The 23,306-nt window shown below is 37.3% G+C and overlaps 1 protein-coding gene across 1 annotated transcript; it reads right to left on the bottom strand.

The window, feature by feature from the left end:
* Positions 1 to 823: 823 nt before the first annotated feature.
* Positions 824 to 22,811, bottom strand: LOC118801713 (ribonuclease inhibitor-like). Its single transcript, XM_036562077.1, has 7 exons — positions 22,699 to 22,811; positions 20,717 to 20,890; positions 20,422 to 20,595; positions 19,857 to 20,030; positions 17,179 to 17,349; positions 16,447 to 16,620; positions 824 to 1,040 (listed from the first exon to the last, which is right to left on the bottom strand). The coding sequence occupies exons 1-7, from the start codon at positions 22,809 to 22,811 to the stop codon at positions 824 to 826; spliced, it is 1,197 nt and encodes a 398-aa protein (XP_036417970.1).
* Positions 22,812 to 23,306: the final 495 nt, after the last annotated feature.

The raw sequence follows: 23,306 nt of genomic DNA, 5'->3' as shown, positions 1-23,306 counted from the left end.
GATCATCTGAGGGAAATTTATTTAGTTAACAATTTATTGAAGCCTATATTACAAATCATATTCATGTCAAGTAAAGTCTGACTTAACGCCAGGTGTAATTTTAATTACTGTTACTTTATCATTCACCAAAAAACAAACAAAAATAAACAAGTAATTTGCTCAATATTAGAATGAAACATTAAAATGAAATCATTAAGTGGCCATTATTATGCTATTATGCTCATTTTCAGTGTTCATAGTTTTGTTTTTGGGCTCTACTAGAACAGATTTACAGCTTCAATGTTCCAAAAACACATTATTTTTCTCATCCTCTTCATCTCTATTCACCCTCTGTCTGAAACACTCTGTTAGAGCTCCTGTGTCTTTAAGCCCCGCCTCCTGATGAGCCCAGTGAGCTCTGATTGGTCAGCTCGCCCACTCTGTTCTGACTGATCAACTGCCAAAGCAGTTCCGCCCCTACATGTTCCACCCCTGCCTAGAACACTCAGAGCAGAGAGAGGCCACAGCAGCAGACAGGATGAAGCACTTCAGCTGCGTTCATACAGAATCCTTCACTCAGGGCTGTGAGGAGGTGTTGGAGCGTAAACGCCGTGAAACAATCACAACATAAAGCTTATTTATCTGATTCACTGCCTTGTTCTCACTAACGCTGCTCCCTCTCTTCATTCAGTCTCTAGCTCGCTCAACCACCACTGCTGTCGCTCTCTCTTTCTCAGACAATTCTGAGTGGTGTGTTTAAACAGTATCCAACGTCCTGTTCATTCTGCCTTTAGGGAGCTGAATAATGCTGAAAAGAACCGGATCATTGGTGACCGTAACATCACTAGCAGACAGACTCTTCTCTCCTGAGCAGCTGTAAACTCCGCTGTGGCTCTTTCTCCAACAGTGTCAGTTCTGCTGTATCAGTTTGATCCAGAGTCGATCCTGAAAGTCCGGTCAGCGTCTCCACACGGTTACACGGAACACACTCCTCTGTGAGGGCGAGTAAAGCAGTGAGGACTGTTTTACGAGATGACGTCACCTTGTAACAGAGAAAAGGGCTGGAATTCCAACAAGGCGTTTCAGGCAGCTGAGAAAAGAGGTTTCTGTGGGACAGAGTTTCTCCCTCTGATGTGAACTTTGAGCTTTATAACTTTGTAGAAGCTACAAACACACTAAAGAAAAGAGAAAATCCAGAAAAGCATAAAAGGTCTTTAACTGAAGTATCATGTTCACAGTTAGTGATGGTTTAAACTTTTCCGAAAGGGACACCATGAGAATTGATCTTAAGTCAAAGTTTATTTATGTAGTGCTTTTTACAACAGGTGTCACAAAGCAGCTTTACAGAAAAAAATCCAGGTCCATACCCCCCATGAGCGTCGCCAACGGCGACAGTGGCAAGGAAAAACTCCCTAAGAGCAAGAGGAAGAAACCTTGAGAGGAACCAAGACTCAAAAGGAGAACCTATCCTCCTCTGGTCGACCGATAGCAAACAGCATCAGTATAAAATATTAGAATACAAAACAGGGAAAAACAGGTGGAGCAAAGGTTAATTAAGTAACATTGGGTAAGAACTCCCATGCATTTGTTTATTTTGTATTATTGTAAGTATTATTATGAACTTTTTAAATTATTTTCAATAAGAATTGTGTAGCACATTAATTAGTGTTTAACTGTGACTGAATAATGTTACTACGAGCTCAATTGCATTATCAAAGCATTAATAATATAGATATGATTTCATCTTTACAATAAGAGTAACAGCAATAATTAAGGTCTTGTGCTTAAGTAAAGCTTATTAAGTACTGCTCCATACAACCACTGCAGGAGCGATCACAAAATGTTCATGTAGTGAACCATAATGCTCAAACACTGAGCTACAACAGCTATATTTTAGTTTTCCTGCACGGTCACCACAAACAGTGAGAACAGAAAGTGGATGGAAGCTCTGATTGAACTGTAAACAGAGCTAAACTGTGTGTATCTGTATGTGAGGTGTAGCCCTGCTTACTGCTGCTGCAGCTGCCTCACATCAAGCAGCCTCTCTGTCTTTGAATAACACGCCAGCGATTTCTGTAATATTTCTGTTTTCAAAAGAAAGAGCTTTTATATATAGTATGGATTTGTTAGACATTGTTTAGCTGTAGCTAGCTAGCTACGCTAGAGGCCACTGCTAACTGTAGCTGTATTCCCAAACAAGGGAGCTAGCTTTCATTAGCTGCTGGCACCAGCCGGCTAACGTGGAGCAGGTTCTGTGACACATTTACAGCAGCGATTTCTCTAATATTATAAACACAAACCAGAACTTTTATATGTAAAGCCTGTTTGACAGACCTGGTTTAAACTCTCTTTTAGCTTATGGTAGGCTAGCAGGCTACAGGCGCTAATTAGCTAACCTACCATTAGCAGTTTGAGGAACACCAGCTTCGTATGAGTAGCAGACTTTAAAGCTAGCTGGCTAAGCTATGTTAGCGATCTGTCAAACAGCTTCTTTATTTTAGTTTCATGGCAATTTTTGAAGAAGTATTTCAGAAAACATCCACCTTCACTGCTCAATCAGAAACGCGACTCCTAGCTAACTCGTATGTTAGCATCGCGGTTATGCTGTGACGTTTGAAAAAGCAAAAAGCTGCTTTATGTTAGCCAGGCAATCTAGTTTGGTTAGCAATACCTTCTAGCCAGTGTAGCTAGTTTAATATAAATGGAGTCTATAAAATTCATGCTACATATATAAGCTCTTCTTTCTTTTGAAAACAGAAATATTAGTGAAATCACTGGCTTGTTGTAGAAAGAAACAGACGCTGCTTGCTGTGAAGCAGCTGCAGGAGAAACAAGGCCGTCCCACACATACAGAGTTTTAGCTCTGTTCACAGTTAAATCAGAGCTTCCATCCACTTCTTATTCTCACTGTTTGTCATGACAGTGCAGGAAAACTGAAATATAGCTGTTGTACCTCAGTATTGGAGCATTATAGTTCACTACTATAGCATTTTGTCATCGCTTCTGCAGTAGTTATATGGAACGGAAGCGAGTTTGCGACTCTTTGTGAAAAGGGTCCAATGAGGCTGTCTGTGTTTCTAACACAACTCTGTCCATCACAGAGACGCAGCTTTCAGATCAGTTATTAGTGAGCATGTAAGGAGCCCGGCTAGTCAGCACAGCTAAGCTAATGTTAGAGTACAGCTGAGCTGTTGTGGTCAACATGCTGTACATAGAGCTGCTGGTCAGTATCGACCACTCATGAGAGTGGATAACATTAATGTTAACTCTTTAACTCCCTCAGTCCAGATGAAGACTGAAGAATATTCTCCCAGACTGAAAAGGGCTCGTCCTGAGGAGGAGCAGAGAGACGAGTCAGAAAAACAGAGTCAGAAACTCTATAGAGACACGAACGAGGGAAAGATTAACAGTCTGACCGCTCTGAGATCAGATCACTTATTCTGAATATTTCAGCTTCAACCAGCACTTTAGCATCTCGAGACAGTCAGGAAGCAGTTGTGACCACAATTATTAATTTGCGAGTAATTAAATTAGTTAACTCACCAGTGGTGAGAGGCAGGAATTCCACTGATTTTTCAAAATTTCTGTACAGTTCAGTGGTTGAGATATAGACAGTCATTCAGATCGTTTTAATGTAAAATGGTTCTTTGGCAGAGAACTTACAGACTGGTGTCTTTGCAGTGATGGTGACAGAAATCAGGACTCCTGATATCTACAATGTAAATGAAGCCATTTTATTTACTATTCAAAACCACCAGTGAACCTACACGTATCTACAGAGTTTATATGTAACGTTGATGATGGGAAAATATGGTAAATCTGAAAATTCTTTGGGGACTATTTTGCCTTAGAACACCCTTCATGTATCCGTCCACCATGAATAGATTAAAATGAACTGATTAAAATACATTTAAACCAAAACTTTATCACAAAGTTTCTGTAAAACAATGTCTCAGATACGAGGCAGTGTATTCATAACCATTGCACATAGTACCTTTCTGTGAGGGAGCTTTTAGAGACATTTAACTCCTCAGACGTTCCTATCATCATCGATATGAAGAATTCTGACTCTGTAAGTCTCTCTAGAACAAAGCGTTTCATACCAAACCGCTCTGCATGATGTTGTTGACATGCTAACTATTTAATTATGCAGAAATTTTGAAAAATTGAAAAAGAGTTCCCCTTTAAATCACAGTGCTGATCTGAGGTGCATTGAAAAGCTTTATTTTCCTGCATATTATTATTATTTGGCACTTTAAAAAGCAGATCGGTGCCTGATTTTTTTTTCTTTTAGGAACGAGTGGCTCCTTAAGCTATTTTTGTCTGGAGCCCTGGGAAGAGTGAGCTATAGGTAATGAATAAAAGGAGAGACAGAGTCAGGAAGAGAGAGCTGTAGGTAACGAAGAGATGGAGAGAGAGAGTCAGGAAGAAAGAACTGTAGGTAATGAAAAAAGAGCGAGACAGGAAGAAAGAGATGTAGGTAATGAATAGACAGAGCTGTAGGGAAATAAACAGCGCGAGAGAGAGAGAGAGAAAGAGAGAGACACAGTCTCATTTTCAGTTAGTTTGTGGAATATCTAAGGTTTGAGCTCATCAGTGTTTGTCTTGAAAATCATAAATGATGATTTTCAAAACTATTTCAAAGACAACGACCTCATCGTCCTCCAGGAGATGTGGAGCAGAGCTGACACTGTCACTCTGTCCAGAGAAAACAGAGAAACTACAGCACCATCCCAAACGCTGATTCAGAGAAACTACAGCACCGTCCCAAAAGCTGAGCACAGTACGTCAAGACCGATGATCAGGAGGACTAATAATGTGGTACAGATCAAATCTACATCCATAAATAGACACTGTAAAACAGGAAAAGACCAAATTTAGCTTTAAATCAGGAACACTGTAGTCTCTTTACATAAGGACTTATTCCTCTGCGCTATATACACCCCCCCTCAGAGCCCCTCCACTGTTCTGAACACATTCTCTGAGTTGGAGAGAGAGGCATGTCATTTCCAGACTCAGGGAAATGTGCTGGTCTGCGGTGATCTGAACACCAAAACAGGGACGCAACTGAACTTCATACATACACAAACAGATCATTTTACTTCAAAGAAAACAGTTTATTAATTACAATCATCTCTAACCCCATAGAAACAGAATCACGACAGCAGAACAGACAAAAACAGAGAACTCCTGCAGCTCTGTCAGAGTCTGGGTCTGTACATTGTCAATGGTAGGACACAAGGGGCTTTTTAGGAAGATACACGTTTTGCTCACCTCTTGGGAAAAACACAGCAGACTATATGATGACAGGTTTAGATCCTTTCTGTCTCAGTACATTCACTGTTAAACACTGACCCCTCTGTCTGACCACAGCCAAATCACTGTGTTCATTAAAAGGACAGAGACTAACAGCACTCCACACACACAGCCCAGTGAGCTGTACAGCATCAGGAGATCATACAGATGAACCTAAACAGCACAGAAGAAAATGCAATCAGAAAGCAATCAGAGACCAAGAAAACCCTTTTAGACAGCTTTCTGGACACCATACACACTCACAGTAAAGAGGAGTCAATCTGGCAGTAAAGAATCTAAATACGATCTTTGACAAAACTGCCCAGAAAAGGCTAAACTGAAAATTAGGAAAACATCAAAACCGACTTTCAAAAAGAAGACGATTGGTTTGATCAAGAGTGACAAAATATACAAAAGGAACTCAGAAAACTGTCAAATCAAAAGCTCAGAGATCCAAACGACAATAACATTCACCTTCTTTACTGTGAAACACTAAATCAGTACACTCAGAACCAAAAAGGCTCAGTACACTCACAAACAGCTGAACTGACTGAGGAGCCAATCAGAACAATCCAGTTCTGGGAGAACCAGCTTAAAAACAGAGACCATGGAGAACTGGACCCAGCTTTAAAACAGAGATCATGGAGAACTGGAACCAGCTTAAAAACAGAGACTATGCAGAACTGGACCCAGCTTAAAAACAGAGAGCATGGAGAACTGGAACCAGCTTAAAAACAGAGACCATGGAGAACTGGAACCAGCTTAAAAACAAAGACCATGGAGAACTGGAACCAGCTTAAAAACAGAGACCATGCAGAACTGGACCCAGCTTAAAAACAGAGACCAATGAAAACTGGAACCAGCCTAAAAACAGAGACCATGTAGAACTGGCAATACAAAATGGTCATATTTGAACAAATCATTTGGACAAACACTCTTCAGGAAAGTAGAGTCAATAAAAATCCTTCAGAAAAACATAAATAAACAGCTCGAAGAACCAGAATTGGCTATAAAGGACAATCAGAACCCTTTAGACTTTTCAAGAACTGAGCTGGAACTTAAGGAGAACATGAACAAACCAGAACCAAAAAAAGTCTAGAGGACACAAAATATGCATGCTTTTTTATTTGAAGCTAAACTCTTATATTATGGTCTGTCCATGAATGTTTAAGTGGCCTTCGGTGGACAGGTCTAAGAGAGCGCATGTGCTACAGGCAGAAGGTGAGTCCTGCTCTGTTTTTGAGTGTTTTAAGCTCATCATCTCAGTTGAAATCATTTATTTTATTTTAAAACCTACATTTTGTAATGGAGTTACTGTGGACTGAGAACAGCTGCACGTTTTCAGTCAGTGCAGTAAGTTTAAAGTGAAGTACATCTTATTGTGCAGTAAGAAGCACAGAAAGTTTTTTTTCCCTTGTTTCATTTTGAAGAAAAGACTGTAGCAGACTCAAAAATCCAGTTTTAAGAGAAGCAAGACTGTAAAAAGCAGCGCTGGATGATCTGCCATTAGAACTGGAACCAGCTTAATAACAGAGACCATGGAGAACTGGAACCAGCTTAAAAACAGAGACTGGAGAAAAAGCAGCGCTGGATGATCTACCATTAGTCTGAACACACTAGCCTGGGTTGGAAAACATGACTGTTTTACTAAAAGTTTTGTGTTTTTGAAGCATTTTTTTAAGTTCTAATGGACTGTTCATTCTTCTATGGAACCTGGAGAGGGTTGGTGTTTCGACAACATTCTGTGAGTGGCTACTTGGGGCTGAAGGGGCAGCGGGTGCCATTTTCTGTAAATGTATCACAGACATTCTTTAGTCCTGATTCAAATTGCTGTACAAGTTAAAAGGGATGAAAGAACTATTGAAAGCTCTTTATGGTGAATTCTGACAGCTTTATTTGTCATTTGAATTTCCGGTTTTCATGAGAAAAGAGATTATTGCTGTATAAGATCCTATACCCACAAGTTTTACATGGTCATTGCTGCTTGTTATTTTATATTTTAGTATTGATTGCACAAACATTTTCTTATTCAAAGTGAAAACTGAGCTGAAGCTAAAAAAACACTTGTAATTCATCCTTTAATAAATACTCATTTGTTTTTATTTACCCTTAAACCCTTATGTACCCATTTGCTGTGCAAACAATAAATAAAAACAAAATGCAATGATGTACAAATCATTTAAACCCTGTATTCAATTGAAATGGTACAAAGTCAACATATCAATTGTTGAAAACTGAGAAATTGTATTACTTTTTGAAAAATATATGCCCATTTTAAATTTGATGCCAACAACACATTCCAAAAAAGTTGGGACGGGGCAACAAAAGGCTATTAAAGTTGTGTAATGCTAAAAAAAACACCTGGTGGATGATTTGCAACAGGTCAGTAACATAATTGCGTATCAAAAAAGCATCCCAGAGAGGCTGAGTCTTTCAGAAATAAAGATGAGGAGGGGTTCACCACTCTGTGAAAGACTGCATGATCAAATAGTGCAACAATTCAAGAATAACATTTCACAACATAAAATAGCAAAGAACTTTTGCTTTTCATCATCTACGGTACATAATATCATTAAAAGATTCAGAGAATCTGGAGAAATCTCTGTATGCAAGGGACAAGGCCAAAACCAGTATTTGCCGAACGTGACCTTTTGGCCCTCAGGCAGCACTGCATTAAAAACAGACATGATTCTGTAGTGGAAATCACTGCATGGGCTCAGAAACACTTCTGAAAACCACTGGCTGTGAAAAGAGTTTGTCGCTGCATCCACAAATGCAAGTTAAAACTCAAAAATGCAACGAAGAAACTTATATGAACTTATATATAAACAGGATCCAGAAATGCGCCACCTTCTCTGGGCCTGAGCTCATTTAAAATGGACTGAGGGGAAGTGTAAAAGTGTCCTGTCGTCTGACGAATCAACATTTGAAAGTCTTTTTTGGAAATCATGGACACTGTGTCCTCCGGACTAAAGACCACTCAGCTTGTTATCAGTGCACAGTTTAAAAGCCAGTATTCATGATGATAGAGGGGTGCGTTAGTGCACATGGCATGGGTGACATGCACATCTATAAAGGCACCATTAATGCTGAATGTTATATACATGTTTTGGTAACATTTGTTGCCATCCAGACGACGTCTTTTTCAGGAACGCTTTGATTATTTCATCAAGAAGATGTCAAACCACATACTGCATGTATTACAACAGCACTGCTTCATATTAAAAGAGTCTGTGTGCTAAAATGACCTGCCTGCAGCCCACACCAGTCACCCACTGATAACATCTGGTGCATTATGAAATGAAAAATATGATAAAGGAGACCCCAAACAGATGAGCAGCTGAAATCCTGTATCAAACAAGAATCCGAAACATTTCACTTTCAAAACTACAGCAGTGTCTCCTCAGTTCCCAAATGCTCACAGAGTGTTGATAAAAGAAGAGGTGATGAAACACTGTGGTAAACATGTCCCTGTCCCAACTTTTTTGGAACGTATTGCTGGCATCAAATTAAAAATAGACATATATTTTTCAAAAAACAATACAATTTCTCAGTTTCAACATTCAATTTGTTGTCTTTGTAGTATTTTCCTTCAAAAATTGGGTTTACATGATTTGCCCATCATTGCATTTTATTTTTATTTACATTCTGCACAGCGTCCCAACTTTTTTGGAAATGTGGTTGTAATTATCATGGAGTTGGGGAGTCTCGCCTGTCTTGCTAGATCTCAGGAGGGCGGCTCCAATGTCAGCTCTGACTAACACATGCCAAGCTTCAGGTTGCTACTGTGATCCACATATTTCCTGAAGCCCACCTTGCCACATCTTCAGCACACATACACACTGATCATCATCTGCAGCAAGATAGGTGCTAACATACTTACACAGGTAAGTACTGAGAATAAAAGCGTTGGGTGTGGGGGTCACTTATTCAATTTTCCCAGGTAAAGTATTACATGTAACCCTTACTAAGCGGAGACACAGCACCCCGCTTACAAGAGCATGTGGGCCTGATAGTAATGAATGAAATGATAAAAGTTCAAGTTCTAAATTTCAGTTTGCTATTGTAAAAGTATTTCATCTGGTTCTGAGTGTAGGTTACTTCCCTGAAATCTGGATATCATGGACAAATAACACCCATCTTTAAACACATAGATAGATTCCACCCTAATAATTACTGAGATGTCTGTGTGAACAGTAATCTGGGGAAGCTACTGTGTAGCATCTTAAATTGTAGGTTTTTAAACTTCCTTACTGAGCAAGTAAGGAAGATGTCTTACTGAGATGTCTAGTCAAGTTGGATTCTTACCAAATTACCACACCACTGATCATATTTACACCCTACACACCCTAAAATATGCTGTCCAAAATAAAACTAAAATATTTGCATGATTTATAGATTTTACAAAGGCTTTTGATTCCATTTGGCACCAAGGATTATTTTACAGTCTTACTGAAAGTCTTACTGTAGGGGGTAGAACATAGGAAATAGGCGTGGCGAATAAAAATTTGCAATACATATACAAAATCAATCTCTCAGGATATATAAATGTTCTACATTGCTCCTAAACTCTTTAGAAAAGCTTTGGCAATACAGGTGTTAATATTTATCATGCCAATAAAGCAACTTTGAACTGAACTGAGAAAGAGAGAGGGGGTCAGCAAGAAAGAGCTGTAGGTAATGAAGAAAGAGAGAGGGGTGTCAGCAACAGAAAGCAGATAGCAGAACATACAGGTGAGAGAGAGAATTAGAGAAAAAGATGAAGAGAGAGAGTCAGAGAAACTGTGAAAACGTGGGGGGGAGAGAGAGAGAGAGAAAGACATACAACGTGTGTATCTGGGGGAGAGAAAGAGACAATGTGTCTATGTGGGAGAGAGAGAGAGTGTGTCTATGTGGTAGAGAGAGACAATGTGTATATGTGGGAGAGAGAGAGTGTGTCTATGTGGTAGAGAGAGACAATGTGTATATGTGGGAGAGAGAGACAGTGTGTCTATGTGGTAGAGAGAGAGACAATGTGTGTATATGTGGGAGAGAGAGAGACAGTGTCTATATGGTAGAGAGAGAGACAATGTGTATATGTAGGAGAGAGAGACAGAGTGTGTCTATGTGGTAGAGAGAGACAATGTGTATATGTGGGAGAGAGAGAGACAGTGTGTCTATGTGATAGGGAGAGAGACAATGTGTGTATATGTGGGAGAGAGAGAGACAGTGTGTCTATGTGGTAGAGAGAGAGACAATGTGTGTATATGTGGGAGAGAGAGACAGTGTGTCTATGTGGTAGGGAGAGAGACAATGTGTCTATGTGGTAGGGAAAGAGACAGTGTGTGTATATGTGGGAGAGAGACAGTGTGTCTATGTGGTAGAGAGAGAGACAATGTGTGTATATGTGGGAGAGAGAGACAGTGTGTCTATGTGGTAGAGAGACAATGTGTGTATATGTGGGAGAGAGAGACAGTGTGTCTATGTGGTAGAGAGACAATGTGTGTATATGTGGGAGAGAGAGACAGTGTGTCTATGTGGTAGGGAGAGAGACAATGTGTGTATATGTGGGAGAGAGAGACAGAGTGTGTCTATGTGGTAGAGAGAGACAGAATTTTATGTTGAACATGTGAGGTGACTGTGTGGCACAAAGGACTATTTTACAAACTAATACAAAGTGGTGTTGGAGGTCAAATATACGATATAATAAAAAACATATACAGTAACACACAATGCTGCGTAAAGATCGACACAAAGAGAACAGAATATTTTAAACAAAGCAAGGGAGTAAAACAAGGCTGCAGCTTGAGTCCCACCTTGTTTAATGTATATATAAATGAATTGGCCACCAAATTACACAATTCGACCAATCCTGGACTCATCCTAGAAGACCAGGAAATAAAACGTCTAATGGACGCAGATGATCCAGTGATATTAGGACCAACAAAAGACGCACTCCAGCAGAACCTGTCAATACTAGAGACTTACTGTAAAGATTGGGCCCTTACAGTAAATATGGACAAAACAAAAATAATGATTTTTCAAAATAAAGCCAGATTACAGGAGAAGAAATACCAGTTTACTTTTGAAGACACAGTAATATTACACACCACCAACTATTCTTATTTAGGTGTGATATTAAATTCAGCAGGAAATTTTAAATCAGCAATTACAGCACTGACGGAAAAAGCTCGCAGATCTTACTACATGATTAGAAAAACAATTTCCAAATTCAGCCCCCCGTTACAATCTGGTTAAAATTATTTAAATCAGTAATTGAACCAATAATGTTATATGGCAGTGAAATCTGGGGACTAGAAAGAACACAAAATTATGAAATTTGGGACAAAACACCCACAGAACTATTTAATCTTGAATTTTGCAAAGACGTCCTGCAGGTGAACAGAGGTGTCTCTAATCTGGCCTGCAGAGCAGAGCTGGGCAGGTTTCCGCTCATTCTGGACATCCAGAAAAGATGCTGTAAATTCTGGTACCACCTGACCCGGTCAGATCCAGACTCCCTTCACTATAAAGCCTTCATCAGCAACAAGACAGACCCAAATCACCCACTAAACCAGCTTGCCAGGATAAAGAAATTAGAGGCCAACCTAACAGCTCAGCACTCCACACTGAGAGAGGCTGAGGATAACAGAGCAGATCACAGCCTCTACTGGAGAAACCAGATCACTCACTAACACAAACTCACATGTTACAAAATGCTTGATCGGAAATACTCATTAGCCAATTATCTAATCAGGATCAAAGATAACAAACAAAGACAAACACTAACGAAACACAGACTGAGTGACCATAAACTGGCCATAGAAACAGGGAGGCACAGGAAAAGCAGGCTGGACAGAGAGAACAGGATCTGCACCCACTGCCCATCAGGAGAGATTGAAACTGAGAATCACTTCCTTCTTTCATGTTCAAAATATAAAACCATCAGAGACACTTTTCTGCCCAAATTTACTAATAAAACCCCCTCCTTCCCCAAACTGACCGACTCAGAGAAAATGAAAATTTTACTGGGAGAAAATGTAGAAACAGTAAGTTTAGCAGGACAGTTTATTCAGAACTGCCATAAGATCAGAGAAGAAAATGTAACATAGCACTTCAGTTATGTAATTAATATTTCTAATTCCTGATGTTCAAATTGTATTACATTTTTCATATGTACCTTGTTTGTTTTATTTATTTATTTATTTTTAATTATTATTATTATTATTATTATTATTATTATTATTATTATTTTATTGTATTTAATTTTATTACATTTGGCATGTCCATACTCATTCTATGCTTATATGTATTACCATATTTATTTATTTTTTTTTTTTCCCTATTTATTTTCTATTCATTTTTTTTCCTATTCATTTATATTTTAATAATAATTCAATTTAAGATGTATTTACAACTTTGGCAACATAGGTCTTATATCCTGTCATGCCAATAAAGCATATTTGATTTGATTTGATTTGATGTGGGAGAGAGAGAGACAGTGTGTCTATGTGGTGGAGAGAGAGACAGTGTGTGTATATGTGGGAGAGAGAGACAGTGTGTGTATATGTGGGAGAGAGAGAGACAGTGTGTGTATATGTGGGAGAGAGAGAGAGAGACAGTGTGTGTATATGTGGGAGAGACAGAGAGAGAGAGAGACAGTGTGTGTATATGTGGGAGAGAGAGAGAGAGAGACAGTGTGTGTATATGTGGGAGAGAGAGAGAGAGAGAATGTGTGTATATGCGGGAGAGACAGAGAGAGAGAAAGACAGTGTGTGTATATGTGGGAGAGACAGAGAGAGAGAGGTCACAGTCTTGTCTGTGTGAGCTCCCAGATTTTTGTGTTTTTTTCATTTTTGAAATGAGAGAAAAGTTGAAATATTTGGAAGAAACATAAGGATACATTAAAAACAAAACTAAAATAAATAAAATAAAAACAAGACAAAAAAGGACAGTATCTGTGAGACATTATAGAAGAGAGCGACTCAAAACCAAGAGAGAGGAACAAATCCAGGCAGAGCAGCTAAATGTAGGAGTGAGATCAGCACAAATTCATCTCTTCCAGCATCATTCACAAACAGCACAAGCAATTCTGTGAGGACAAAGAAAAAGATCTGTAATCTATTAACATTTCACTAATGTTTTAAGTGATTTTAACAATAAAAGCTAAAGCTAAGCTAAAGGCTAAAGCGTCAGTTGACAGTTGACATTTGAAAAGTCTCTCTAACATTCCGAGGCAGCTACATGCAAATGAGCTCTCTGAATGAGCCAATCAGAAAATGAAATTAGCCATTTCCAAACACAAGGCCATGAAATTATATGCAGGGACCTAAACGCGAGAACAGGAGACCAACCAGACTTTATCAGCACTCAAGGTGATCACTTACTATAACTGGAAATAACATTACATTCCCTTTTGACTCCCCCAGAGAAAACTGTGACAATCAATAAACACACATGGGAAGAACCTACAAGTCAATGTCGAAGACTCTTTCAAAGCCTGGGTCTGTATATTGTAAATGGACGGCTGCGTGGGGACTCCACCGGTCAGCTCACCCACAGCTCAGCTCTAGGCAGCAGTATGGTAGACTATGCCATAACAGATCTGGACCTGACTTTCCTGAGAGCCTTCACAGTCAAGCCATTAACACCTGTATCTGTCCACAGCCAAATTACTATATACCTGAGGTGTAAAGTTACAAATGAGAATTGGCAAAAATCCCAAAAATCCAGCCAAATGTACAAACTTAGACAACCTCTCAATGGGGCTTAGGACAACATCTCCACGCCATCAACAGCCAAAAAATCTAGACAATCCTTCAATCAATCCATAACCTTTCTGTCAAACATCTATTCCCAAAATAAAGAAGGAGTTGATGTGGCTGTGGAAAACCTACACAGTATTTTTGATCATGCAACCCAAATATCTAATCTGACTGTTAAGAAAAACAAATCAAAGAGCACTCAGTCAAACAAATGGTTTGATCAGGACTGCAAAAAAAGCAGAAAAGAAGGTTAAAATTAATCCAAGCAGAAACACAGGAAGCCACATAATCAGGATCTGCGCACAAAATACTGTGAGGTACTGAAAGACTATAAACATATGCTGAAAAGAAAAAAGTACAAATATATGCAAAATCAAATAAATCACTTTGAGAACTCCAATTCATTCTGGGACCATTATAAATCATAGAACATGATATATCAGTTAAAAATGGAAATATATGGAGAAATCACTTTGAACAATTATACAGAAGTCCATCAATAAATATAGAACAACAAAAATTATCTGGAAAACTAGAAATTGTTGATAAAACAATTAAGGACTATCAAAATCCACTGGACTTCCCAATCACAATACAAGAATTAGAGGAAAATCTCAGAGGCCTCCAACCCAGAAAAGCCTGTGGTACAGATGCCATCTTAAACAAAATGGTGAAAAACACAGACAGCAAATTGAAATGGGTTATTCTAAAACTTTTCAATCTTATTTTAAATGTAGGCCATTTCCCCATAGTCTGGAATGAGGGACTCATCACCCCCATATTTAAATCTGGAGATAAATTTGACGCAAACAGTAACATGGGAACGGTCTTCTGCAGCATCCTCAACACTTGAATAACACACTGTCTAAAAGAACATAATGTTCTAAGCAAAAACCAGATTGGTTTCCTACCAAATTATTGAACATCTGACCGCATTTTCACTCTTCACACATTAATGTGAAGACTTGAAAAATATGTAAACCAAAATAAAGGCAAAATCTTTGCATGTTTTGCAGACTTTCAAAAAGCTTTTGACTGTATTTGGCACAATGGATTATCCTATAAACTTGAAAGTGCTTTGGGGGGAAATCAATGTATTTTCACAGTAAATGTGCAGTGAAATGTACAGTTAGGAGTGAGACAAGGCTGCAGCCTGAGCCCCATATGTATATATATATATATATATATATATATATATATATATATATATATATATATATATAGTGGATTTTCCTAAAAACTGTTCTACAAGCACACCAAGTTCATTAAATTAATCATCATATGTCATATTCCAAAAAAGAAGACACTAATAGCAATGCATACATAGCCCAGTAAGCTGTACAACAGAAAATCCTACACATGAACATAAAATCTAAAAGAGAAGATCCAGAAAGCAATAATCAATCAAGAAATTCACACATTTCTAGACACGTTATGAACACCTCACATGTTCAACATAAAAAGGTGTGAATAGCTAGGTTTCCATGTATTTTAGTTTCTTTCCCAGGAGTTAACAATGTGACAATATTTATCTTAAATATTTATCTTATCTGAAAAATGATGTCACGTTACAACATAATATGTTTTTCTGAGCATATGGTGGATATAGTCAGTACTTCAAGTACTTAATTACAAAGAGAGCACAATTAGATGTGTTTAATTAGACTTAGTGAAGTACATGACACCAAGAAGAAAATACATTGTTTTTTTCATATTTTATGATGGTATTGCTCAAAATTCAGCACTAAAGATCTCCTTGGTCTTTTTTTTATTTGTTCCAACTTAAATATAAAAAATAAAAGAAAAATTAGAAGAAAACAGTCCCCTCACTCGCCTAGACCTAAAGCACAGTTCTACACCAATGTTCATGAACACAGACTCAGATTCAGGATCAGAACACACAAGCAATCCTGATTACAATGAAACAAATTACAAAACACAAACAAAAACATTAAACAAAATCATATCACATATGAGAATATCAATTTAAAATCACCCTCTGATCTAAAATTGAGATAAACTCTGATGAAGTGCAGTCTCTATGGCCTTGTCATACAGAATGACAGACATAAGATGTCTTGTCTGCTTAAAGAGCAAAGACTGTGTCAACATTGACGGCTAATAAGACTGAAACAGTCCTGCACTTACTGACAGAACACACAAATTTTAATCAGATTCAAACAGAATTCTTTACTAAAGTGATCACATTTCCTGTAGTTAAGAAGTTTCCCAACATGGAAAAGCTGCTCTGTTTTCTATGTGAATATAACAGTCTAGGTGACTCAGCTACATTCTAGGTGAGTGAAAGCAGTTTAGGCGAATAAGAGCAGTCATAGATATTACAGCATACATAAACTAGGATCAGGACACACACACACACACACACACACACACACAATCACACATTTCTGAACACAGTTGTTCATACCTGAGAGTGCTCAGTGTGCATTGTGGATCCTCCAGTCTAGTAGAGAGTGCCTTCACTCCTGACTCTCCTGGGTAATTGTAGGTCAGGTCCAGTTCTTTCAGGTGTGACAGGTTTGAACTCAGAGCTGAAGCCAGAGAAGAACAGCCTTTCTTTTTGATCATACAACCAGATAATCTGCAGAGAAAGGAAAAAGAAGACAGAATAGAGTGAGAATTGTTATTCACATTCATATAAAACATAACAGAAACATTCTAAACATACAATTTCATACAGTTAGGCATATATTTAAACATAATGTCTTTGGCAAGATTGGCAGATCTCAATGTAAAGAACAACATCCAGTGTTAGGATTTAATTCCCTATCCCTATGGCAATGAAGAGTGGTTTTCAACATTCACATTCTTTGGTATCTTTTTTGCACCTTATCTTTTTCATGACAAAACCATTTGATGTCCCATTTGATTAACCTTTAGAACTTTATTATACTATTATTCTCTACTGCATGCTCTGTGTTTCATTCTCAGGAACTGATTAAAACAGGCAAAAACACATAATAATATAATCTGTAGCTCTTACCCTAAATACATACTAAATATAGCACTTACTTGTGTTAAAGTATCAGCAAATAAGCCAGTTTAGATTTGGAACCTCACTGCTTATCTTGATATTATAATATATATCTTATCTTAATATGTATTTATTATTCAGGAATATAGTGAAAGAAACACTGACATGAGTATTTCCAGTTTACAGTCTCCAGTCTTCAGTCCAGCAGAGAGCAGCTCCACTCCTGAATCCTGCAGATCATTATTACTGAGGTCCAGTGCTTTCAGGGAGTTTTCCAGTTTTAAAAGTGATCCTAGCCTTTCACACGTATTCTCTCCAAGATTACACAAAGCTAGTCTGCAAACAAAGAATAAACACACAAATTTTAAAGTGTTCTCAAATGACGATATTTAATTGGAACAATACTCAGGGATGACCTTACAGCTGAAAACAAATGTCTGGGCATCCCTGGCCAAATTTATTATTATTTTTTTTTTTCTGAGTGAAAAGAAGCAAATCTCTCCAAAAAATCCCCAAAGCACACAATTTAAAAAAATACATTTTTCTGCAAACATGAATGCATAGTTGCTTTATATTTGATGTGGCATGTTCAAACATTTGGACGACCTATTAAGACACCACCTTGTAACAGCCCTTTTGTAGATATCAAAGCTTGCAAATGCTGTCTTTCTTATCTTGTTTCAGAAATTTTCAGCCACACTTCCTTGCAGTACATTTCTAGTTCTTGAAGGACAAAACAACAGAACTATGACAATGAACGTAAAAATCCCAGTCAGTACAACTGGCTTGATAGTATGGAAACAAAAAATTCATGTAACCACAACTTATCATCTCCAGTCAAGTGCATCTCACAAGATTTCTCAATGCACTTAGACCAATAATAAGAAAGGAAAAAGAAGCTAGCAGTTACTGTTTCAGGACAACTTGAAAGCAGCTGGAACATTTACCCAGAGAACAATAAACAATGAACAATGCACTTGCTACCCTTGGAAGTGTGAGACAGTAAGAAACAAGTGCGAATTGTAGTATCTTCCTTCTGAAAAAAATAAAGGAATTGCTCCTCAGTCAACATTATGTCACTTGTCATGCACAGCTGTAACAAAACAAATGATTTAACTAATGTTAGCTTTTTATCAATCTATGTTTCCTCCAAAACCACACCATTATGATCCACTCAGGCAAAGAGAATAGCAAATAAAATGTTATATTATGTTGTCTATGAAAGCAAATGTGTTAACTCTACAGTTTAGTTCTTCTGAAAGGTCAGCTTCCATCATTCATCCAAAACCTGCCGCTATAACATAAAGTGACTAAAAGTCTTCTGTTTTTTTATTTCATTATTTTTTCATAGATCTTATCTCTGAATAACCGAGAATTAAACAAGGTTAATTTACTTTTGTGTGTGATAATTTTTTTTTTCTAATGCTAATGTTCTACAGTGTACTACAAATATTACTGTGCTACTGAAATTCTTAGTCTGGTAGGTCATAGATGCTACCACCTGACTCCATGGCCTGTGCTGAGCTGTTCTGACAGACCAGTAACTAAAGCAGGCAAATGGTTTGCAAATGATCAATTTATTACTGTATTTTTTCAGTTATCTAGCTGTACATTTGAGTTTTTTTGTTTATTTTACTCCCGTTGTTGAACAACAGCTGGGCATGCCTGGTCTTCTTCTATTGTAATGTACATGATTTTTTCTGTGTGCTGAATGTGATCTGCTTAGAAATGAAGGTTCTAAAATATGACATTATCTTTAAAATAAAGTTGCTGATGTAAATGTGGGGCAGTTTTCTGATTTTAAAGCTGATTCCAGAAGTCTTCCCCTTAGATTACACAAAGCTAGTCTGCAGAGAGAGAACAAATACACATGATATAAATGACACATTTGTAGTTTTAAAGATCCATGTATTTCTCCATAATTCATCAGCATCAATTTACCCTGTGTTCAGAACAACCACTGAGCAGGTGTTATTAGGATATTGGATCATCAAACAGATGGAATATACACTAATTATAGAACTACAAAGTTAATTGGATATGTGAAGAAATAATAGTAAAAATATTTGCTTCTAATTAGCTAATTAGTGAAAACAGAGGCCAATTTCTGTAGTTATTTTTGGTAGTTATTTATCAAGTCTCCAGAACCACAATTAGACACCAGCTCCCTGCTAACAGAATATCTGGAATGCATATGTGGAAGGAGTGGCAGAACAAAACATTTCTTTCATTTTTCCACAAATGTTATTCATGTTTCCACAAATGTTAGCACCTGGAGTTCAATGCACACTACTGGAACTTGGTTCTGTGGTTAGATGAGACAAAAAAAGTTTTTTTGTCAACAAACACTGAAAGTGGGCATGAACAAAATAAAGCTTTTACAGAAAGGAACCCCATCCCCAGTATTATGTATGGAGGAAAGTCTATGTTGTTTTGGGACATTTGTTAGGATAGATACATGGCATTATGGACTCGAAGGAGTACCAGGAGATTTTAAATGAAAATCTGTCAGTTTCCTCTAAAAAGCTAAAACTTTGTCATGGTTGGATCTTCCAGCTGGACAATGATCCAAAACACACATCCATATCCACACATGAATAGTTCAATGACCACATAATCAAGCTTTTGTCATGGCCATCATGGTCCCCTGACCTAAATTCCCTTAAAAATTCTTTGGTGAGCTGAAGAGAAGAGTCTAAAGGAAAGGACTTGATAACCTGGAGGGTCTGGAGACATTCAGTATTGAGAAGTAGACACTTTGCTCCATATTCTCTGTTCTCATCATTATAGGTTATGAGCAATTTTTTATATTAGCAATTTTTATGAAATATAGGAATACTGACCTTAGTATTTGCAGTTTGCAGTTTGAACTCTTCAATCCAACAGTGAGGTTCTCCACTCCTGAATCATACAGGTCATTGTTACTGAGGTCTAGTTCTTTGAGGCAGTAGGCTTGTGTTTGTAAAACTGAGTGCAGTGTATTACAGGACTGTGCGCCGAGTTTACACACAACAAGTCTGCAAAAGAAGAATACAAGCAACATATAGTACATTAAATAAAAATTCTTACATATTGATTGCATATTTCCATAATGCTGGTGTAGAATTGCAAAATGCCATGAAGTTTTGGAATTTGGACCTGAGTATCTCCAGTTTACAGTGTGAACTCTTCAGTCCAGCAGAGAGATTCTCCACTCCTGCATCCTGCAGGTTATTATTGCTGAGGTCTAGTTCTTTCATGCGGGAGGTTTCTGTTTGTAAAACTAACTGTAGAGTGTTACAGGATTGTGCGCTGAGTTTACACGCAGCAAGTCTATAAAAGAAGATTAAAAATAATTATAAATTGGTTGCATATTTCCACAGTGCTGGTATAGGATTACAAAATGTTATGAAATTTTGGAATTTTGACCTGAGTATCTCCAGTTTACAGTGTGAACTTTTCAATCCAGCAGAGAGATTCTCCACTCCTGAATCCTGCACGTCATTATTACTGAGGTCTATGTCTTTCAGGCAGGAGGTTTCTGTTTGTAAAACTGACTGCAGTGTGTTACAGGACTGTGCGCTGAGTTTACACACAGCAAGTCTGGAAAAGAAGAGTAAATGCAGCATACAGTACATTGAATAAGAATACATATGTATTGGTTGCATATTGCCACAGTGCTGGTACAGAATTGCAAAATGTTATGAAATTTTGGAATTCTGACCTGAGTATCTCCAATTTACAGTGTGAACTCTTGAGTCCAGCAGAGAGCTTTTCCACTCCTGCATCCTGCAGGTCATTTTTACTGAGGTCCAGCTCTTTTACAGAGGAATTTTCTGTTTGTAGAGCTGTACTCAAAATTTCAAGGGACAGTTCAGTGAGGTTACAGCCAGTAAATCTACAGGTAAAGAAGAAAGTCAGTAAAATATATAAAGATTCTCAGTGTTTGCACTTGAAATTATCTGAAAAAAAAGTTACAATTTCGAGCTTTTTCAAGCACTTTATCCAAAATTCCAGCACTTTTCAAACCTGGAAAATACAACATTAAAATACAAGCAATTTCAAGGATTTCAAGCACCTGTATGAACCCTCTTCTCTTTAGCTCAAATGATGAGGCATCCATGATTTTAATAAGAATTTCAAATTATGATTCTTTAGAACATGGGACATTTTTCCACTTCAACTCAGCCCATCTTAAATAAGCTTGAGCCCAGAGAAGCTGGGATTTCTGGATCCTGATTTCTTCTTTGCATGGTAGAATTTTAATTTACATTGAATGGATTGACAAACTTTGTTTACAATGGCTTTTGGAAACTTTCTTGAGCCCACTTGATTCCCACTACAAAATCATGTCTGTTTTTAATGCAGTGCCACCTGAGGGCCCGATGACCACTGTGACACAATATTGGCTTTCAGCTTTGTTCCTTGCATACTGAGATTTCACTGGATTCTCTGAATCTTTTAATGATATTATGTACTGTAGATGATGAAAAATTGTTTGCCATTTTACATTGAGAAATGTTATTCTTGCACTGTTGCACTATTTGCCCACACAGTCATTCACAGAGTGGTGAACCCCTCCCATCTTTACTTCTGAAAGACTCAGTCTCACTGGGATGCTCTTTTCATACCCAATCATGTTACAGAGCTGTTGCTGTTGTCAATTAACTGTGTTTTTTTTTAACCAGTCTTTTGTTGCCCCTGTCCCAACTTGTTTGAAATATGTGGCTGATATCAAATTCAAAATAGGCATATATTTTTCAAAAAACAATAAAATTTCTCAATTTCAATATTTGATATGTTACCTTTATACTATTGTCAATCTAATATAGGGTTTAAATGATTTGCACATCATTGCAATTAGTTTTTATTCACATTTTACCTAGTGTCCCAACTTTTGGAAATGAGATTGTAAAAAATACAACTACAGATGTGTATAGTAAGAAATCCTCAAAAAATTAAAAAAATGCATTTATTTATTTTGATATTGAACATTATACTGTCAAATAATCTTTTCAGAGGTGCACATACTGCTGTCATGATGTACTGGACTTGCAGTGATTTTCATACTTTTACTAAACTCAGTGTGTTATAAAAACAAACTTTACACCAAGTTACCACCACTATCCTGCAGCATTGGGGATGATGAATGCATTAATTCACAGAGTTTTGTTGGTTTAGGCAATGGAGAATTTTCTTTATTACCTAAACCTCAGGTATGCACATCGAAATGCAACCTAAAATTCCTATAAGAAAAAAATCTTATCAAATTGACACAGTATTAATCAAACAGGCTATATTCTCTTACAGTCAGTAGAATTAAATTGGTAAATGGGTTCTTTTTTAACCATTTTTTTATTCAACACAAAACAAACAAAAAAAAATTCAAACACAAAAACAGTGTGGAAGGTCATTTAGCAAAGCAGGTGAGGCAGTGTATACTGCATATAATCTGGATGAAGAACTCTCAGGTATGCAAACAGAAATATGTTCCTACCATACACATGTATATGTGCAACGTATGCAATGTTTTTATGTAATCTCTCATGCTTTTATGCAACATAAAAATGCAACATAAAAGAAACAATACTTTGACAAGACTTTTTCATTAACCTTTTTTTAGACCCCCTAGACTTTTAACAATTTGCCCATAAATTACACCACAGTATTAATATTAACTTAATAATGGTTATATTAAACACTCACTGAGCCTTTCTGCAGTTTGTGATAGCTGGTATGAGTCTTCTATAACCCTCCTCTGATGTGTTGAATTTCTTCAGATCCAATTCTTCCTTCATATTCTCTGACTGGACACGCATGTAGGCTATGAATGAACATTGTGCAGGAGAAAGCTTCTTTTTTGAAAATTTATCTAAAATTAGAGAGATACAATGGAAATCTTTCAGAAACCACCATCATCCAGTGATTGTAACTGATTGAACAAATGACAGATCCTGAAGTGAACAATGTTAGAATGTTAGTCATTTTGTAGGAAGATTTCAAGAATATTACTTAGCTTTGTGGTTCTAATGTATTTGTCAGTACTTTGGGCCCCGTGACCAAAAGTATTACTACACACTTCTATAACCTAAGAATAGCTCTTTTAGTCTGCAATGAAGTCCCTCTAGTTACTGAATAATAAGCCTTTTTATGTTATAAGCCTGAAATATTAAGGAATTAATGACAGATCAACAATATAAAAAAGTATGTGAAATTACCTACAAGTATGTGAATTACCTACAAATTACAGCCATTGGAGCTTGCTGTACATCCAATTCAAAAAATATAGATAAGAATATACAGTTATAATAGTA

This window comes from Colossoma macropomum, unplaced genomic scaffold (assembly GCF_904425465.1).
Source record: "Colossoma macropomum unplaced genomic scaffold, Colossoma_macropomum, whole genome shotgun sequence".
Taxonomy (NCBI): Eukaryota; Metazoa; Chordata; class Actinopteri; order Characiformes; family Serrasalmidae; genus Colossoma; species Colossoma macropomum.
This window is presented reverse-complemented; position numbering and strand designations above follow the sequence as displayed.

What these genes read in the sequence shown, in the direction of transcription:
- LOC118801713 (XM_036562077.1), bottom strand. Translation starts at nt 22,811, where the DNA reads ATGCGTGTCCAGTCAGAGAATATGAAGGAAGAATTGGATCTGAAGAAA. An exon ending in TGTAAACTGGAAATACTCAT is followed by an intron (nt 16,621 to 17,178) that starts GTCAGTGTTTCT and finishes CTTTCTCTGCAG; the next exon opens with ATTATCTGGTTGTATGATCA. An exon ending in TGCACACTGAGCACTCTCAG is followed by an intron (nt 1,041 to 16,446) that starts GTATGAACAACT and finishes TTGGAATTCCAG; the next exon opens with CCCTTTTCTCTGTTACAAGG.